Genomic DNA, 19,041 nt, shown 5'->3' on the forward strand with positions numbered 1-19,041 from the left:
TAACATATTAACTGATTGTTATACTGGTCTGAAGTGTACTCATACACAATATGCCAATGTTAGATGGGGTTGATTTAGAAAGGACTGCCATCCCACGACAGAACACATCACTAATGTCACACATTATCGTGGAAAAGATGCTCTGTGTTTTGGCATACGGAGAAAATGGCTCGTTGGGGAATAGTCAACACTTCATGTCAATAGACGTCGCAGAAAATTTTTAAAACATAGAATTACACTAATATTCGCCGGTTCATCACTAATCTCAAGAAAGTCGCAAAATAAAATGCGTTTTTCCCGAAAATTTTTTTTTTAAAAAAGGCCCATCAAATAAACCAAAATCAAAAACAAGCAAGACAAGACAAAGTCAGTTATAACAAGTTTATGTATCAATACAATAAAAGTAAGTAGATATAACGAAATAAGTTAAACATACAAGAACAAAAAAGATTTAAGTATTGTTCAGTTCACGATGTTGACTAAGAGAATAGGACGATTTACACAACACTGATTATCAATAGCAATGCCGGTTACATCACTGTCATACGATGATTATGCTTCTATTTGGAATAAAATATAATGATACAGAACAATCAGATGATAATGGAAGGTAAATCTCTCGATTTTTGCCGAAGTCGCCAATTCCGACAGCGTGTAACCGTTGTAATTGGCCGGTATAACATATAGCCGGTGGGAGTTCTTTTCGCTTCACAACCATTAATCGTTTCTTTCATGTTTGATTATTTTTTACCACACAGTGCGACAAATGTGGAAAAATTGAATGTCTTCCCAGACAAGTCAATCGCCTCTGTCGCCATTTTGAATGATCACTCGGCCAAATCACTAGATTTAAGTGTAATAAAACCTCACACACTTTGCATTAATCTACCGGCCAATGATAAAACATTGTCGATAATGGCATAATTCGCCATTAATAACGCTCGATAACGTCAGACGGTCCAGAATGATGACGACTTACTGATTACGCGCCAATATCTGGCTTCCGGTTCATGCTCACGTGACTAGATTGGATAAATTTGCTTCTTTTTTTTCCTTACTACCCATTTTCCAGTTGTATTAAGCCCGCTATCACAAACATGAAGAAGGTCAAAATTTCTGAACCAACACGAGGTCCTGAATTTTCTACAAATCTTTCTTTCTGCTCGAGTTTACTTACTGCAAAATAAAATGATAAAAAGAATTGAAAAAAAAACTCAACATAGTTTGTTCATGTAAATCAAATAGTTAATTTTAAGTTTTTGGTACATAAGTAGACCATGATTATGCTCTGACGTTTATTGAAATAGGGTTTAGATATACATGTATACATCAAGATAGAATTTAAAACATCGTTAAGCAAAATTTATGTAAATATGTTTACCTGTCATAAAATAAGCCAACAATGATCGCCTTATAAAGTTATTTTTATGTTACACGTATGAATAGGAGACAGTTCCATGCCAGATTAGTGTATATACATGTACCAATAAAATTTTCACATGACTTTGTGTCAGTTCGTTCTGCTTTTGAAATGATCATGATTAGGGTTGTCTACAGACCCATCCCATTTAAAAAAAAAGATGAAGTTTTGTTACTCGTGTGTTAAAGATATAAAAACTCTTTCGTAAAAAGTAATAATAGAACCACTTCAACTTGAACTTGAACACTTGAACTAGGGCCCACCTTTAAGCGTATTTTGATGAATGAAACAGTCCAGAGAAAACAAAGTCAGTAAGCTACAAGACAGAATAGTGTACGTAACAGCTTCCTATCCAGCATTGTTCTGCAAACAGTGTTACCGGAACCGCCGCATTGTATCTAATGGGGACTTCTGACTGAGAATACGCTCTATACAATAGGGGATTGTGAATGAGACTACACTGTACATACAAATATAGTGTGTACATACCATCATCTCGTCGCCTCTGTGTTTTCTTTGCTGGAAAAAAGATTTAAAACAACTTGTGAATTTGAACACAGGGTAAAGTTATGTAAATATTGACTCCAGGATATCAAACGATTTCTATATGCATTTTATTTCGGGTTTATAAATATATAATCTTATTGAACCAAGGGATGGTAAGATTATATATTTTGCTTAAGACAAGGTGTAGAGATGCCGATATATTTACATACTTTTTCAAAGTATACAAATCTCACTGGGATCAATTGTGTTTAAAATAAAGCAGCCTTTGCAAAAGATCTATCTGCATTACACAAAACAACAGTGACACCTGTCTGTTTTAACACCTCAGTAAGCCCACACACTCGATATGCCGAAATTACGCCGTCATTAGTTTATCTCACCACCCTTCTATTCTCTCATTGTACCGACACGTCTATCCGTCCGTAATATTTCATTTCAAGTGTTATGCAAGACATTTTTAAGAGAAAATGAAATTTATCGTACTCATTTAAAAAGTATTAGATCCATATGAAATTCAATACAAAAACTACATGTAAAACTTGGCCCGATTATATATCATCACAATTCCGAGACGCATGCTTTTTCTAAATTTTTTCAATAGAGGACATATTCTGCGACAATAAGTCCATCACTTTTTAGAGGCATAATTAGTACGTAAAAGTATCGAATTCTTTCATGGTAAAAAAATCGGAGTATTGATGCTGGAAAAATGAGATAAACGCATGGTTTTTGAAATCGTATTAATTTATCTTGAGAATAAAGTTGATACATGTTCCCCTACCACAATCTCCCGGTCATGCTCTTCCAAGCAATGAATGTGATGATCTACCCCCCCCCCCCCTCCTTTCCCTATCCCTTTATTTCTGATTTTCTAGGATATCCTATCGCTCCTACAGATGCATCGTTATGCCATTGTCCCATAAAGATTTCTATTTCATTCTATTGCCACTACAAATGCCATGATATGCTTCTGTCCCTGCAAATGTCTGTTTTAATTATTCAATCGCCTCTTCAGTCGTCCAAGTTATTCATACAATTTCCCTAACCGATGTCTAGATTATTCAGTGGACACTTACTGTTGAGGATCATGACCTCGGCACTAATGGTGGGCATGGAGCTGGTGGGGTCGGTGTAGGTGGTGCTCCTACAGATGTAGCGGCCCTGGTCACCCATTTCCGTCCGGCTGATAACAAGGTCACTAAGCAGAGAGAAAGGGTGCTCCTCATGGACCCGTTTGGTTATCAGAATCCTGCCCTTCCAGTGCTGATCCCGATTGGTCACGAGGTTCCCTTCAAAGAACCAATCGATAGCGTCCGGGGGACCACGTGACCCGGTGGAGTTACAGGTCAAGGTCAGTGGATCGTACAGGTTGACGATCTTGTTGTCCTTGACATCCACTATATCAATGGCTGCAAAATAAATCAGCAAAATTAACTGAAAATTCTCAATACGGAGTGATGTGTCACAACTGCGGGGTGTATTTTATTACATATAGATGCTTTGAAAATGGACCACTGATCAATTAAACAGCTCATATAACGCTGTTAACAAATAATGTATTTTCAACCAGGATTATATAATTGCAGACTGCTTTAAATATTTCAATTGCTTTTTTTGCAAGGCATTATCTTAAATTGAAATATAACCGGTGTAATATGTTCGAATCTACGAAATATTGCAGGATATGGGGAATTTGATAGTTGTACTATTGTGTGAAAAAGTTCTTGTTGCAGCGGAGGACAGAGGCAGTTCTGAATAATTCATGAGTACAATGGCGTCAAACGCTCGCTGCTCTTTTTAACACTAAGTGCCGTGATAGAATTTGTCATGGAGTGCAGTTATCTGGGTATCTATCAATTTATTCATAATAAATGAAACTATTCAATTGAATTGTGAAGGAATCGGCGAAATGATGTGTAATCTTTTGGTCAAGTCTCTAATTCCGTAAACATATTGTCTAGACTATAATGGATGGACTGACAGCCACGTACTATAAGTGTTTCTCTGGTTAAGGAAAACAGCGGAGGTTGAAAAAAAACTCTAACTTTTGAATCTTTGCATTTCATGTTAGGAATGATTCTGTTGCGGTTTATAACCTGTTAACGTGCTTGCCACATATCTTTTGAAAACATCAAATACGTAATAAATTTTAAATCGACTCCCTCCAATAAAAGTTAATCGTTTGAAGGATCAAAGAACTGTAAGAGATAGAGTATCGGGGTTAGCCCGATCTTTTCCTGGAGGGATACTTTCGATTTGTAAAACAAGTTTAATGTGTTTGCTAAAAAGAAATTATTTGTCTACTTACACGGTTCCAAAATAAGTGGTGAATCTGTAATAAATGAAAAACAAGATTATTCGAGCTGAAATGTGCTTTGAATTAGCAAAATAGATCGCAAGATCGAAGAGAAGGTGTGTATGTCTAATAAAGTGCATTAAAAGGAATTTGCATTAATCTTTTAATAATTTATACTCTCTCTCTCTCTCTCTCTCTCTCTCTCTCTCTCTCTCTCTCTCTCTCTCTCTCTCTCTCTCTCTCTCTCTCTCTCTCTCTCTCTCTCAAGTAGCATAATTTTAAAAAAATTGGGTGGGGGGGGGGGGGTAACAATTTTTTTTTTACTTTAAAGCTTAGCGCTCATATTTACTTACCTAACACGTGTAGATTGATGTCAAAACTGAGTGGTGTCTTTGATGTCACCTGACACTCATAAACACCGGAATCGGAGGGCTGCGCATGCTCAATGACCAGATTCCAGGATTGAGAGTTATGGGAATGTCTTTCATGATTTATTCTGATATTCTTCATGGCTGGATCAAATATTTCTGTATCAATGGCGATAGGAAACGGGTTTGGTTTTTTGACCCAAGCCACCTGTAAATCAAATTCAAATATTGTTTCATTCGATCAAAAAACTCTATAATAGATAACAATCAGCCTTTGTGTAAAAATAAGAAAGGCATTTATTTGATAAACCCCAGTGAAAAATCGGTAAAATACGGTAGTCAAAATATTCTCGTTCATTCCAAAGAAGATTAAAACAGACTTAATTTACTATATGCTCATTCGGTACACCTAGGTTTTACTATACGCACGTACATTGGATATGCAACATAACGGCATTTATATAGACAACATAACGGCATTTATATAGATAAAGCACTCTGTTTGTAGCCATAAATCAAAATGTTTTATACATAATTTCTATATGCATCAAAGCATGGTGAATAAAGTCTCTTCTTAAATAGGCTTCTTAAATAACGGTCACCCCTACACAAACAAATAATGATGCAATATTCGAGAAATGATATGGTAAGGTAAACAGTTGCTCAAATTCTAAGGAAATTATTAATGTTAATTTATGTCAGAAAATGTGATAAATAAACACCGTTTTAAAAGACGACATGAGCTTAAATAGAAATGAACATTTCTATTTTTAATTTTGGAAATATATTTGCTTAATAAGACACCTTGATTAAAAGAGTAAAATTCAATAATTTCTTCACATCTGCTGAATTAAAGCCGTTTTTTTTACAATCACAAGATGTGCAAGTCCCCTTGTCGCTTTAATATAGTAGGATGCATTTGTCAGATATCGAATTTTTGTTACTCGACACGGATTTTAAAAAGACCTTTGCCCCCGGGGATTGTGCACGAAATATCACTCAGTCATATTTCTGTCCATTATCACCATTAAGATGCAAAGGACAGGAAAATATTGTGATTTCATTGCGTGTTTAGGAATTCATTACCAAATATAATAATACGAAATCTGTTGAACCGTGACCCGTCTGGATTGTATGTCCGCCCTGCCTCGTTACGGCCAGTTAACACTTCCGCCGAGACCCTCGGATGAATCCCAGTATTTTATCTTGCCAATTCATTAAGCAACTGCAATCCTCATTACAGCGAGCGCATTCCCGCTCTATTACAAGCTTGTGCAAGTCGTGCGTTGCACAATGTGTGGAGAATATGACAATTTACGGGAAGGAAGTTTATATTCCTTCAGGAATTACTTAACTTTAAATGCCAGATATCTTATAACATCCGCTCCAGCCTCACGGGGTTCAGATCCTGTACCTAAGGAGTACGCAATTTTATATCATTTTTTAGATTCTAAAACAAATTTAATACTTGTTGCCTATCCCCCTAAACCAGACCCCTTCTCTCGGGGGCTGTGATTTACACCCCTGAGTAGACAATATGTCTAAACCGTGCCTGGTTTTGGTTACAATCAGTTTATTTCACGTATATATGTTGAAATATTAAGAACCCTTAAACTTCTCATCACAGTTTCTCGCAGAAATTTTACACGCCTTCTGAATGAAAATGATTTTTTAGGAGAATTCCGACGGATTTGCCATTACTTTGTTTTTATGAATATTGTAAGTACACTGAGATCTTTGCGCGTTTTTATTGGAGATGTAAAACAAAACTTGTACTCCACGATTCGTATTCAAACAAGGGAATGATTTATATTGGTTGATGTTTAAATTTATGTGGATACAACCTTAAACATATCCATGTTATAAACGTTCTGGGTTATTAAAACGTTTAAAGAAACGGAGTTCTCTGTAATTCTACAGAAATAAAAACTTCTATACACACAGCAATAAATGCATAATAAAGAAATACCACAAATATTAGGACTGGGTTTTAACCACCTTCATTTTATTTACCGCCACACCCACCTCCTTGGGCCCGATGTTTTCCACTTTACACGCTAGCTCCGCCTTCTGACCCCTGTGAACTGTGACGTTGTAACCTTGACCTGTGTCCAGGAATCGTGGGGTGTCTGTGTACCGGAAAGTTGTCTGACAGACCACTGAAATAAAACAACAACAGGAATTTATTCATACATTCTCTTTATACTGTGCGGCACATTGGTAAACTGGTATGTTCATTTCAATTACATGTATATATATTGTAAGAAAAAAAATAACAAAGCTAGACACAGTATTGTTATACTATTAAGACCTCTTTTTGCAGTATTACTGTCAAATGAAAGAGATCAAATCCAATGCTTATAATAAAGATTATTAAATTCACGACGTTCTGATTTAATTGGATTAACTTGTCCCGGATTTATTTTCGGATATTTGACCTGTTGTCGACCTTTCGGCCGTGCACGCTATGAATTAACTACAAAATTCTAGATTACTGCGTTGTGTAATATCACAATATGCAAAATTCCCCCTCTGTGACGAGGGCGTATAGTCAACATGTTGAAAAATGTCATCATTCCCAATTAAAAGGCAATAAAATGTATTCTGCCTGTGAAGATGAAAACAGTGTCCGCCGATTGTTCGTAATGATATGCATGCAAGATATTAAAATAACACAATTTGACAGAAATTTTCAATCATGTATCTCATTGTAAATCAGTGGCACAACTTAACAAGGGACGTTAACATTGAATATTCTTTTCATTCGCTAAATATTTATAGAACTGCTACCAGTCTTAATGTATGCAGAACTTGCCGTATTTTGGGTTCCTTACAATGACATACCTTGTATCGATTTGGAATTGAATTTATTAGCCTCGTACATCAGCTTTCTTTCTGCTTTTGTTTAACAACAAAAGAACAGAGTGTTAATGATTTTTTAATGGAACTGACCATAATTAAGCGCGCGAGAGTCGGTATATTAATATTTCATGAGTTTTTTTTTAATTTATTAAAATAGATGATGAATTGTGCGCATCAAACCATTGGAATGTTTTCATATATTTTTATAAACATTATCAAAAGATAAAACATACTTTAATCAAACCTTCTGGCTAAATGCAAGACAAATACAGGAGTTCCCATCCCAATGTATTTGCAAGAAAAAGTTACATCTAAAGGTCCAACGAAATCTTGTATTTAGAAGAAAGGGTTTTAAGAATACAAAATTTTATTTAAAATTGTGTCTGAATAGTTTATTCTGTCATAAGAGACTCTCTATATAAAAAAAAAGTCGTTGATCCATCGAGCGTCAAAAATAGCCTTTTCTAAAGAAAATTGTTTGCTTTGGGATTCCCTCTTATCACGCTTATGGAAAATGTAGTTTTATATTCTCTTTACACAAAAGAGAAAATTTGAAAAAAAGACATATAATTCCAAAAATTACTAAACTATCCCTGGCGAATCAGCAGAAAATTCCTTTGCCCAATAAACAGGTATTATCGGATATAAACGGACTTGATGCTTGGGATGAAGAGGGTTTTTTTCTTTTTGTGAGAATAAGCTCAAGTATTATTAAACGATTTGATTTCTGTCACGGACCTAACACCCACGACCGTCTGTATCCCGAAATTGTCTCAACTCAAATATGTCGTCTAGAACATCGAACTTTTTGCTAATAATATTGTATGCGAGGCCGCTAGAACCGGTATATTTAGATAAATCCGGCTCATCAGTCAGCCCAACGGCGGGAGAGCTATCTTATGTGATGAAAAAAAAAGTCCGCGTTGTTATCGTTTTTCTTAATAGTCCTCACAATTTGAACCCGGAGGCCAGGAGGCAAGAAGAATGAAGAATTAAGTGTTTCTGGTGATAGTCACGAATCAGAGAATCAGTTTCTAAATCCCGTCATAATGAAATCAGGAATGACAACGGACGACAAGGTCGCGTTCGATGTGTTGATTCAGTGACTGCAAACAGATGACATGGTCGCGTTCGATGTGTTGATTCAGTGACTGCAAACAGATGACAAGGTCGCGTTTAATGCGTTGATTCAGAGGTTGCCGAGCACTTGGTTGATCGAACTGACCTCCTGCTGTTCTGCTGTCCACTGTATGGAAACAAGCGGCGGTTCCAAATCTGACCCGTTTGATTGGAAAGAGTTTTGGTCGTCAGAAAAAAACAATCACAATTATGAAAACTATGGCCCTACTTAGTGTAACTGGTGCCCGTAAATTTAACAGTGTCACTTAATTATGTTATTGTTTTACAGATTAATAAACTCATTAACGTCATTTGGATGAAATTCAAATTATGTATGGTGAAAATTAAAGTATATTTTAAAAGTACGCGAACCCCAAAAATAAAACCAGAGCCAGCTGAGTGGCATTCCAGAACCCGGGTGAATGCTTTAGGGGGTGATACAGAAGTCGACTGTCAAAGAATTCTGCAAGAAGGGAGGAAAATGGAATACACATGTCTTCGTTTGTATAAACAGATAATTACACCGAGAAATCCACCTCTATCATAAAAATCAAACCACTGCACGTGTTTTTAGAGGGCAAACGGACGACGACAAACAATGGTTCAAATACCTCTAATCACGGCGGAGAGTAGGAAAGATCTATCAATACCTGCCACCGAATACAAAAGACCCGGTCAATCATTATACACGTACAGGAGGGACGAGTCATAGAGAGGACCCGGCAATTCAGGATCCGAGCACGTAGTTTTTACTTTGACCCTCCCACTCCCTACTCTCCCTGTTCGGCGTTTTTGGCTTCTATCTGAACGTATATTTCATCACTCAGAGCTTAATCTGTCTACGCCGCTTTGCAAAAAAAGAAAACAAAATCTTGGGTCTGCTCAAAACACACTGGGGGGTCAAATGATCCATTTCCAGGAGAACCAGAAAGATTCCTCAGATGGAAAATCGTCGCTTTCCCTCGATGAGCGCTCGGCAGCGACGGTATCGGATAATCAGCATTGCTCATCGGCCTCTCTTAACTGACAATATTTGACAGAGTTGGGTAATTTGAAAACGAGCCTTTTTTTATTTCATTCTCTTTGATGATTTTACAAGCTTACAGATAACGCCGGAATTACTGACACTTTGTTAAATTTGATCAGTGGAACATTCACTGGCACGGTTTATTGTGCATTACCAATTTTTTGTGCACATGTTTTCCCTTCCGTTCGAGTTTTTTTTCAATTCAAACATAAATGTTTACATAACCAAGTGATTCGTGTGCGAATGCTCTCTTGATTGTGAAAAAAACATGTCAAATAAAAGAGCGATTGTTTAATTAAATCATACAAGCACCTTACCTCCTAAGTTTAACACGAAAATCAATGAATAGATATATTTCCATGCTTCCAGTGAACATATCATCTTAAGAAATGTAGTTTCTGTCGAATTCACAATGTTAAAATCCCCCGGAATAATACCACCATTCCAGAGTCCTCGGCAAAAACACAAGTCATGTCCGCGACGCAAATAGGTCAACTACTGCTATGTCGTTCTTCGAGCGATCCACCCGCTGAAAAAGGGAAAACAAAATGGTAAAACAAACCGAGATAACATCAAAAACGGCTAAATGTATTTTTATAATTCTTTGAGGACGAGAGTAAACAGAGAATTGGGCTATATGAGAAGACATGTTAATCTCCTTAAGGGCTATTCTGTTTACCCAGAAACAAGTGCTGGGACGGGGCCGGATCGTAAATCATACCCCCACAAGTTATAGAGACCCACTTAGGATCCTGTGGGGCGACAGTTACGTGATCAGAGATCGAACGCAGTGATTAGGAATCTATAGCCCGGTCTCGTGTTAACACTTTTTATCCCTTCAAAAAGAACACATAACGTTTGATTTCAATGATAGTAGGATACCCTTTGCTCTGCAAAGAAAACATACACAAGTGGTTCTCCGTTAGCATAGCACGTTAATTAAATATTTTACGATAGTCCGAAATGATTCTTATTCATTGAATACTCATAGACAGTTTGACACCAAACTAATCAACACGCGTGGTCAGAATAAAAAGATCCGAACAACTGATAAAAAAGTAGAGGTCTTAAGACATATTCACTAAACAAATATCCAAGAGGCTTACCGGTCCCCAGGAACCGGACAGTCCGGAACTACGGCGCTCCGTCAAATGCCCGGATCTAACTCGGTGACACTCGGTCAGAAATAAGTTCCGATCCCGTGCGAATAAAAAAATAGTTTGTACCCAAAGCTAGGTCCTGTTAGCGTGTTGATTCACAAGATACAATTTAAACAGTGCGGGAAGGTTTTAATGATTTCTTTATGACTGGTACAGGGGGCGTTCTCATCGGCTGTCAATCTAACATAGTATATTCACATCACATCGATTGCCCGTGGACTGCGCTGACTAGATCTGTAACACCCCGCTAATATACCAAAAACGATAATACACATTTCTTACTCCAGATGTTTAAATTCAATTGAAATGAAAACGAGAAACATTTAATCTTTTCGCAATCTTTCTTTTCTTTTCTCTTCAATGCCAGCTGCCAGTTATTTGTGTAAGCGCGCATTCAAATGAATAGTTATTAATAGGATTAGAGCATTTTATGCAAACTGTCTGTTTCGGGTTCCCTTCTTATGTCTGAATGGGGTTGTGTTTTTTCACAACAAATCTTGATTAACAAAAGCTTTACATTGGAGCGTGCAGTAATTACATTGGCATTACTTACAAAAGGTTCGAGCTCATATGTTCATCTAAATATATATACATGTTTGTGAAATATGCAACTAATTGTATGCGGAATTCAAAACCAAACCCATGAGAAAAGGTTTTCTTTTATTTATCTTGTTTAAAAGTGACAGATAATTTAGGTATTTAAAATACAAAGGATGGCGATGTTGGTCATCCTATCACCTTTAAGACGATTAGAATAAATGTGGGAAAAAGAGATAGTTTTGTTGTTGGTAGTAAATCTTATAATTGTTCTGATCCCCACACTGTCTGTGTAATAGTCTTTGGGCTCTCCAGACTTACTGCACGGGACTGAATAACACCCCCTCCCCCCCCCCCCCCCCCCGTCAACTTTCCGTACCCACGTTGTTGTATTGACCTACTTGTGTTTCTTTTCTTTAAATAAACTATTTTCTGTTTACTTTTCTCGTAATCCTGTCGCTAAATTTATATTATCTCACGTCTAAAAGTTAAAAAGTATCGGCTTCATAACAACCTTCCGCCGACACCCTATGACACGCGGACATTTTTAACCACAGAAATAGCGACAGCCCAATTGTTCAAACCGAGTTCTTAAGTTCATATACATTGAACGTTGCCTAATATACTTTCCTCCCAGATTTATTGACTGGCCTGTAATGTTTAATCTTAAGACATAAGCTATGTATAAAAGTCAACAAGAAGTTTGAGGTACGCTCTATGAGAGCGGAGATTTTATTTTATTTTGATCGAGAGAAGACGCTCCCCCAACCTCAATGCTATGGAATGCAATTTGCAAACAGTGACCTTTCATATTTTGTAGTTTGTTTCATTTAACTTACTTATGTCAGATTTGTTAATTAACGAATCATAATGCCCTGTACATGTATTTATTGATCTATATCAAGGGATTAGGATGGATGTGATGTTGCATGTAAATTAAATGTGCCGTATCTTTGTCTAAAGTATTTTTACTCTCAAATAAAAACATAAACTGAAGTTCTGCATGTATCTCAACATTTTGTGAAGCGTTGAAGTACATTTAATACATATGAAGAAAAATTTAAGATATCTATGAAGATTGATAATCATATTATGTAAAATATTCAGAAGTAAAGGTCGTCCACGAGAATGTTTGTATGTGTGTGTGGGATAGAGGTGGGGTTGACTACATTGATAGTTCTTCAAAAGAGAGCATCTAATTAAGCTACAAGCTCTCTCTCTCTCTCTCTTTCTCTCTCTCTCCTCCCCTCTCTCTCTCTCTCTCTCTCTCTCTCTCTCTCTCTCTCTCTCTCTCTCTCTCTCTCTCTCTCTCTCTGTGTTACTTTTACAAAGAGCGCTTAGTCCTCCAGTTATTATCTGAAATCCGGTGGAGCATATTTACTCACAGTTTACTCTTTGGATAATCAATCCAAATATTTACACACTGTTTATGATTAGATCATCGCGATTAATATGATGATTCTAATGGGTTTCATTTCAATTGTTTACATCTTCTCTGTTTGTTTCAGCACCTTGGACGGACTATCCGGCGGGTACCAACCCCTCGCTCTTGGTGAAGAAATTATACATCGCCAAGCCTTTCAGTCTCATTATACTAAACTGTCATTAGCTAAAAATAATATTTATAGAAAAGATCACGTGTAACCATTAGCCATGATTCGATATGAATTCGTTGACCCTATATCCTTCACAAAACCCAAAATCAGAACAATATCAATAGTAATCAGAGTGAAATATAGATAATTATAAATAACATCCTTAAAATGTTTGATACGATTTATCTATCAACGAAGACATTATTTCCAAAGATTGACCTTGATTCCTGATTTATCATGGCAGCGTCGACAGCCCCTCTTAACATGCAGACAGTATATTTAACATGTTAATTAATTAAGGCCTTTTTCGGTCACAACATTTAATTTATATGTAGGCCACGTCCCGGCTTGTTATTTTAACTCCTCTATCGACAGTTTGGTGCAGAACTTTTATAACACAAGAACACATGTTCTATTATGCCTCTCAAGAGTACTTCTTGAATGTTCAATTTAAATATATATATAAAGCGCACCTATTATCTTTTCATTAAAATAATGCTTCTATAATGAGCGGTATTACGGCTATATATATCCGAATTAGATCAAACAGGAGGGCCGCTGACGTGAGATAAACTGGACGCCTGTCGACGCATCGTCAGCATTTTTGCATAATATCGCTAACCCTCAGTGCTAACCTAACATGTTTCTGACTCAAAAAAACCTTCATTTTTTTCTCTTTGCACATGATTTAAATAGTGGAAATGGATGATAGGTTTCGCAAGAGACCACAACTATGTAGACCCCTTTAATTCAATTCAGAGTCAAAGCTAAGGAATTTTAAGATACTTTTAACTGTATGGTCCAAGATTTTTAACAAATCTGAACCGCATGTATGTCCACGGAGATCCCTTACCGACAGTGCAGAGACCTTTTAAACTATTATCATTGTGCCATTGATATTTGAATATCAGATCTATTTAAGTTTGTTCTTAATGGCCATTTATACGGTCTGACCAAATAACATCCGAAAATGACAGTAGCGGAAGTATTTATCCCATATCCCAAAGGAGAAAAGATCAGGACTATTTTGTCGATGGCCCAGAAATTGTCTGCAAACCTACTATGCCATTCCCATCATGATTACACACATCGAGTTGTAACGGACGGACGGGATGGGGGTGGGGTGGACAGTTTAAGATTGATCAAAATTTCATAGAACAAACGAGAACTTCATACTAGTATATACACGTGAAATTGGAATTTGCAATGGAATGCCCTGATCACCGGGATCAGCACCCTCCTATACAGATTACACAGTCTCTGTCCTTCAGAGGGCCATTTCACGGTCCGCGACACCCTTTGGACACCGTTGATCCTCCTTAACACGTCTTTGATGTCCAACTACCCGGATGACAATACAATGCACACGTGCGATAATTATCCGGGGCGGTATCAAAAAATCGGCTTTACGGTTGACGAAATTCTCACCAACGATTGTCGCCATTGAAGTTCGTCCGATCCCGATCGATATAACGGGTGATTCTTTGATAACCTCTCGCAGCATGTGTTGTTTGTGCACCTCTGTTCATCACACAATCAAAATCTAGATGGAGACATTGATATCAGATTTTACACTTCACCACTATATATAATAGTTAAAAATCTCGGATGGAAATTCTTCCTATGAGAAATTTTAATCCTTAAGCTGATCAAGGATAAAAAGGAAAATGCACTGTGACTAATACTCGTTTGAGACTGGAACACATTCAAACCCGAAATCGACGAAACATTACTATATATTACATGTTGTAAGAAAACTCCCATGTTTCCCTTATCTTAAACTAACAGCACTAATTTTTTTTTTTTTTTAAGAATGACTCTTCTATTTATGAATCTATTTTTGATTCTATGAATTTATGGATTTATGAGCTGTTTAATTAAATTCATCGCTCAATCAATTTTCAAATATTTTAATCGTCCCAAATGACTATAAAATGTTTCGAACGTCTGAGACATTGTCCAGGAAGTAATCTTTATTGTGTTGGTTAATTGTGTTGGTTGTTATTACACAAACTTTGGTGTGCTGTAACACGGTACTAAGACTTCCAATTCAATGTCGCACTCTTGCCGATGTAAGTGTTACATTGTTGTCTTGGAAGAAAGAAACAAAAGATAATTATTTCTAATAGAGCTAGAAAAGAACACGTTATCAAGGCAAGTGTTAACCTTATAACAAACAAGCGTCTACCGCTCAAACCGCGATCACTTTATAAAACAAACAAGCGTCTACCTTTAAGATGGTATGGGACATATGTAGATATTAATGGGGATAGAGTACATGATAATTAGAAAACTTTCACAGGTTAAGAATTTCAAAATTGACAATATTTAGCCAAAAATAGGTTCTGAAAATATTTGAAGAGGTAAAAAGAGTAAAACCCCTTGCGGGATTCGAACTCACGGCTTGCAGATTCGAAGTAAACCGTAACCCACTGTTACAACCCATTGTACGCTGTTAGGTGACGATATCGGGAAAGAAACTACAGCTGTACTTATATAATTACACTTCATTTTATTGTTTATTTCGATAACCAAAATGTCACAACATGGAGGTGTCCCATACCACCGTAGGTCTGTTCACTCTATAACAAACAAGCATCTACCGCAGCTTTGAGCGTCTACATTTTTAGACCCCATTCACAGTCAATCGCTTGATATTGTCAAAATATATCTTTCAAATGTTACCAAATTTCCTTAGAGAAACAGTAAAAAATACTACGCATATGTTTATCTGGACAATCAACTCTCAAAAGGAATTAATTCAAAGCAAAATTAGAGATGTCAAACCACAGGAAATCAATTCATATTTTTAATACGCCACAAACATCAAAAGCAAGCTAATTCATGTCAATTGAAAATAAATGTCACAGTTTCCTTGTCAAAGCTAAACACTCAGTTAAAAAAATAGTTTTGACATATCGACGTATCGCAGCACAGATTGACCACGTGACAGGACAACATGGCGACAGAGGAACGATTTACATCGGGATCGAAAATCGTGGGAGAAGGGTGAACAAAAAATTATGCTTCAAAACGCTTCCTAAGACATGTATCAATATTAAAGTGATATTAGGCTTAAGGAAAGGTATTTCAAATTATGAGGCAGTAGAATCGGGGCCTTTCCAACTGAGCTCGTTCCGCTTACCGGAAAAGCCCGAGAAGTCGTCAAAGCAATTAAAACGTCAACATTTCAAAATACTGACATAAAGATGATGATAAGGTTACATATACATTGTACAATATTAAACTTGTATACATTGTTTTTGATATAATGAAAACAATCTAGATTTTTGATACTTTTAAAATATTACTTAGTTTGAAGTTCCGTAAACCGCATCGAAAATATGCGTTCACAAACACTTTACAGACTTTAATTATCGATAAAACTGGTGGCCAGAGATGTGAATTACGTCCTGGGGCCCAGCATGGATCATGGGGATAATAAATATGATCACCGCGGAATAAGCCTATTACATTTATACCAAAGGAATACCGATCCCGATGATTGGTATTTGGGCGAGATAATGAGATACTTTTGATGAATATGGATCATGGTGATACATGTACTTAATTTCAATAATTAGCAGTCGATTGGTTTTTAGCTGGATATCGCAGTCAAAACAAAACCTTGATAATTTATTTATCTGTCCACACATGGGCCTGTTGACCAAAGAAAATCGGATAAAGAAAGAAAGAAAGATACATGTTGATAGATAGATAGATAGATAGATAGATAGATAGATAGATAGATAGATTGATAGATAGATAAAATGAGGGAATCTGGAAGGATGTTTGGAATATATAAGGTTTATTTTTTAAAGTTTAATTTGATCTTTCTATATTTCCATATTTAACGGCGCGAGATAAACGTTTCATTTGCAGGGAAGTTTAACGTATGGCTTTACGGGAAGCACAAGGTGTAAGTATGTAAGTATATTTATACACGGTTCTGGGCGAGACATTCTCCAGACGGCGGCAGCAACCATTGTAAGTTACCGAGGGACGGCCAACAAGATCAGGCCTCATTGGTATTCCAGCAATGTCTGCGTGACAGAATATCTACCGAAATGTTTACACAGAACAAATACATGCATGTAGTTTAATGTATTGTAATCAGATTCAAGCGTTTTTTTTCTGTTTTTTGCTTTGCCTAATTTTCGACAGTAATATGTTTTGAGCATATACCGGTATTTTCATTACAACCACGTAGTTATTCGTGTAGCACAGTGCCTTTGATTAGAACACCCCCCCCCCCCCCCCCGTCTCGCGTCACAGGTACCCGTTTTGGTTGACCAATATTTCTATTATTCAATGCAATTTAAAAATAATGTTTTGACATTATTACAAAACATCGAATAATTTTGTTTGTAAGGAAGTATGATGAACGCCATATACCCATTTAATGGTTTAAAAGAATAATCTGAATTGAATAACAATCAAAAGTTAGAATATATAGGTACAAACCAGTGTCCTCTGTTCCTCCTCCCTAACACAACTAACACTGTTCTAAGTCTGAGAGAGAGAGAGAGAGAGAGAGAGAGAGAGAGAGAGAGAGAGAGAGAGAGAGAGAGAGCGCAAACGATTGCATAGTGCATACATATATCATTCTTGCCATGCACTTATTTAGAGGGGGTGTTGGTATTTTTTGGTATTATTTTAAGTGTTTTAAAACGTTTTGAAAACTATTTTAGCTTGTATACCATTGTACACTTATGTTTTCAAAATATATCTATTTTATAATCTAAGATGGATTTTCAAAGCTGCTTAAATTGGTCCGTATGCATTAACCACTTGGTCATTGAGAACATTTAGAACATGTAAATGTATACAAATAATTTTCCAATAAAACGAAGAACCAGTGCAGTTTTAAAATAATCAAAATAATAAACATCCAAAACGAAGTCACAGTTCGATCATATCCACTGCAAACGTTTTCGCCATTCTCAATAACATTCTCTGTCATTTCATTTTGATACCAAGAGTTTGTTTGATGATATTCGACTAATATTGTAGAGAGTACAGCCATTTATACTTTACATTTATTATACATCTACTAAGTATTTTCTATTTTAAGAAATCCGATTGTCATCATTCTAGATCTGATGCTGGAAATACCGAATTACGACATAACGTGACTCATTACTTACTTTAAACAATTTATAATATGAGAGAGAGAGAGAGAGAGAGAGAGAGAGAGAGAGAGAGATACAAATATGAGATGCTTTCTTTCATGGTACATCATCGCACGATGGTATGAATTATTACAGATGAGATTTACTTAGCAATTCTCTAGCTTTATACCCACAGGAACCACCAAAGAAAGTGTTTTGTTGATTGAATAATGCTAGTATTTGTCAACAATTATCTATGGTGTAATAAAATGTTCCAAGATTTTTACGCTGTCATTTACACTTTGAATGACATAAACAGCATATTATTTTCAAAACCCGCCATGAGAAGAATTGATCTAGTTTTGAGCCCCCCCCCCCCCCCCCACACACACACACACTTGGCTGGTACATCATCCGCACACTTCCTTGACCGGGGTCACATGCTCGCTATATATGGGCAAGGTCACGACTTTTCAAGGTACCGCCCTTTCTTGATATGCATACCAACATATTAAGTCGCTGCAATCTTGTACCATTCCAGACTTAGAAAAGAATCTGTAACCATTCCTACATGCATTGACATTTGTACTGTGTGGTTACTGAAGAAATGTCCCATTTAATGTAATAAATCTCCAAGAAAGAAATGCAGCGTTACCATAATTACCTAGATATTTAGGCAACCGAAAGAGGACATGAATATTCTAATGAGATAAAGAATTATAAACCGTTGTCATTGGATTGTCACCGGTGCGTCTTTCTGGCGCTATACTCGGTAAATGGTGCTATATATTGCGTTAGGTATATAGTAAATCACTCTTTGTATCAATATCTTCATTACCATACCGTAGACAGTATGGACATGTAAAAACAAACATAAATATTGTACAACAGGTATATCACGTACGTACTGCTTGGCATTTCTATCTGGAGAGAACAGTTTTTTCGGTCGCTTTTGAAGTTGTGATGACTATGTAAATTCTTCAAAATAAGTCGAACTGGTTGGCAGACAATCCTTGTGTAAAAGTCAAAACTGGAACAT

General features: G+C 36.5%; 1 protein-coding gene across 3 annotated transcripts; it reads right to left on the reverse strand.

Moving 5' to 3' along the window:
- Window positions 1–366: 366 nt before the first annotated feature.
- On the reverse strand, window positions 367–18,929 carry LOC105347764 (low affinity immunoglobulin gamma Fc region receptor III-A). Of its 3 annotated transcripts, none has more exons than XM_034467061.2 (8): window positions 18,911–18,929; window positions 9,917–10,128; window positions 6,605–6,750; window positions 4,577–4,799; window positions 4,236–4,259; window positions 3,004–3,336; window positions 1,910–1,939; window positions 367–1,176 (listed from the first exon to the last, which is right to left on the reverse strand). In XM_034467061.2, the coding sequence occupies exons 2-8, from the start codon at window positions 9,978–9,980 to the stop codon at window positions 1,058–1,060; spliced, it is 939 nt and encodes a 312-aa protein (XP_034322952.2). In that variant the 5' UTR covers window positions 9,981–10,128; window positions 18,911–18,929; the 3' UTR covers window positions 367–1,057. The 3 variants fall into 3 exon arrangements, with proteins under 3 accessions (XP_034322952.2, XP_019930685.3, XP_011455267.2); XM_020075126.3 differs by lacking the exon at window positions 18,911–18,929 and adding an exon at window positions 10,706–10,921; XM_011456965.4 differs by lacking the exon at window positions 18,911–18,929 and adding an exon at window positions 10,706–10,909 and having other exon boundaries at window positions 6,617–6,750.
- Between the last annotated feature and the right edge of the window lie 112 nt (window positions 18,930–19,041).

The sequence above is a fragment of the Magallana gigas genome, chromosome 6 (genome assembly GCF_963853765.1).
Source record: "Magallana gigas chromosome 6, xbMagGiga1.1, whole genome shotgun sequence".
NCBI classification, from domain to species: domain Eukaryota; kingdom Metazoa; phylum Mollusca; class Bivalvia; order Ostreida; family Ostreidae; genus Magallana; species Magallana gigas.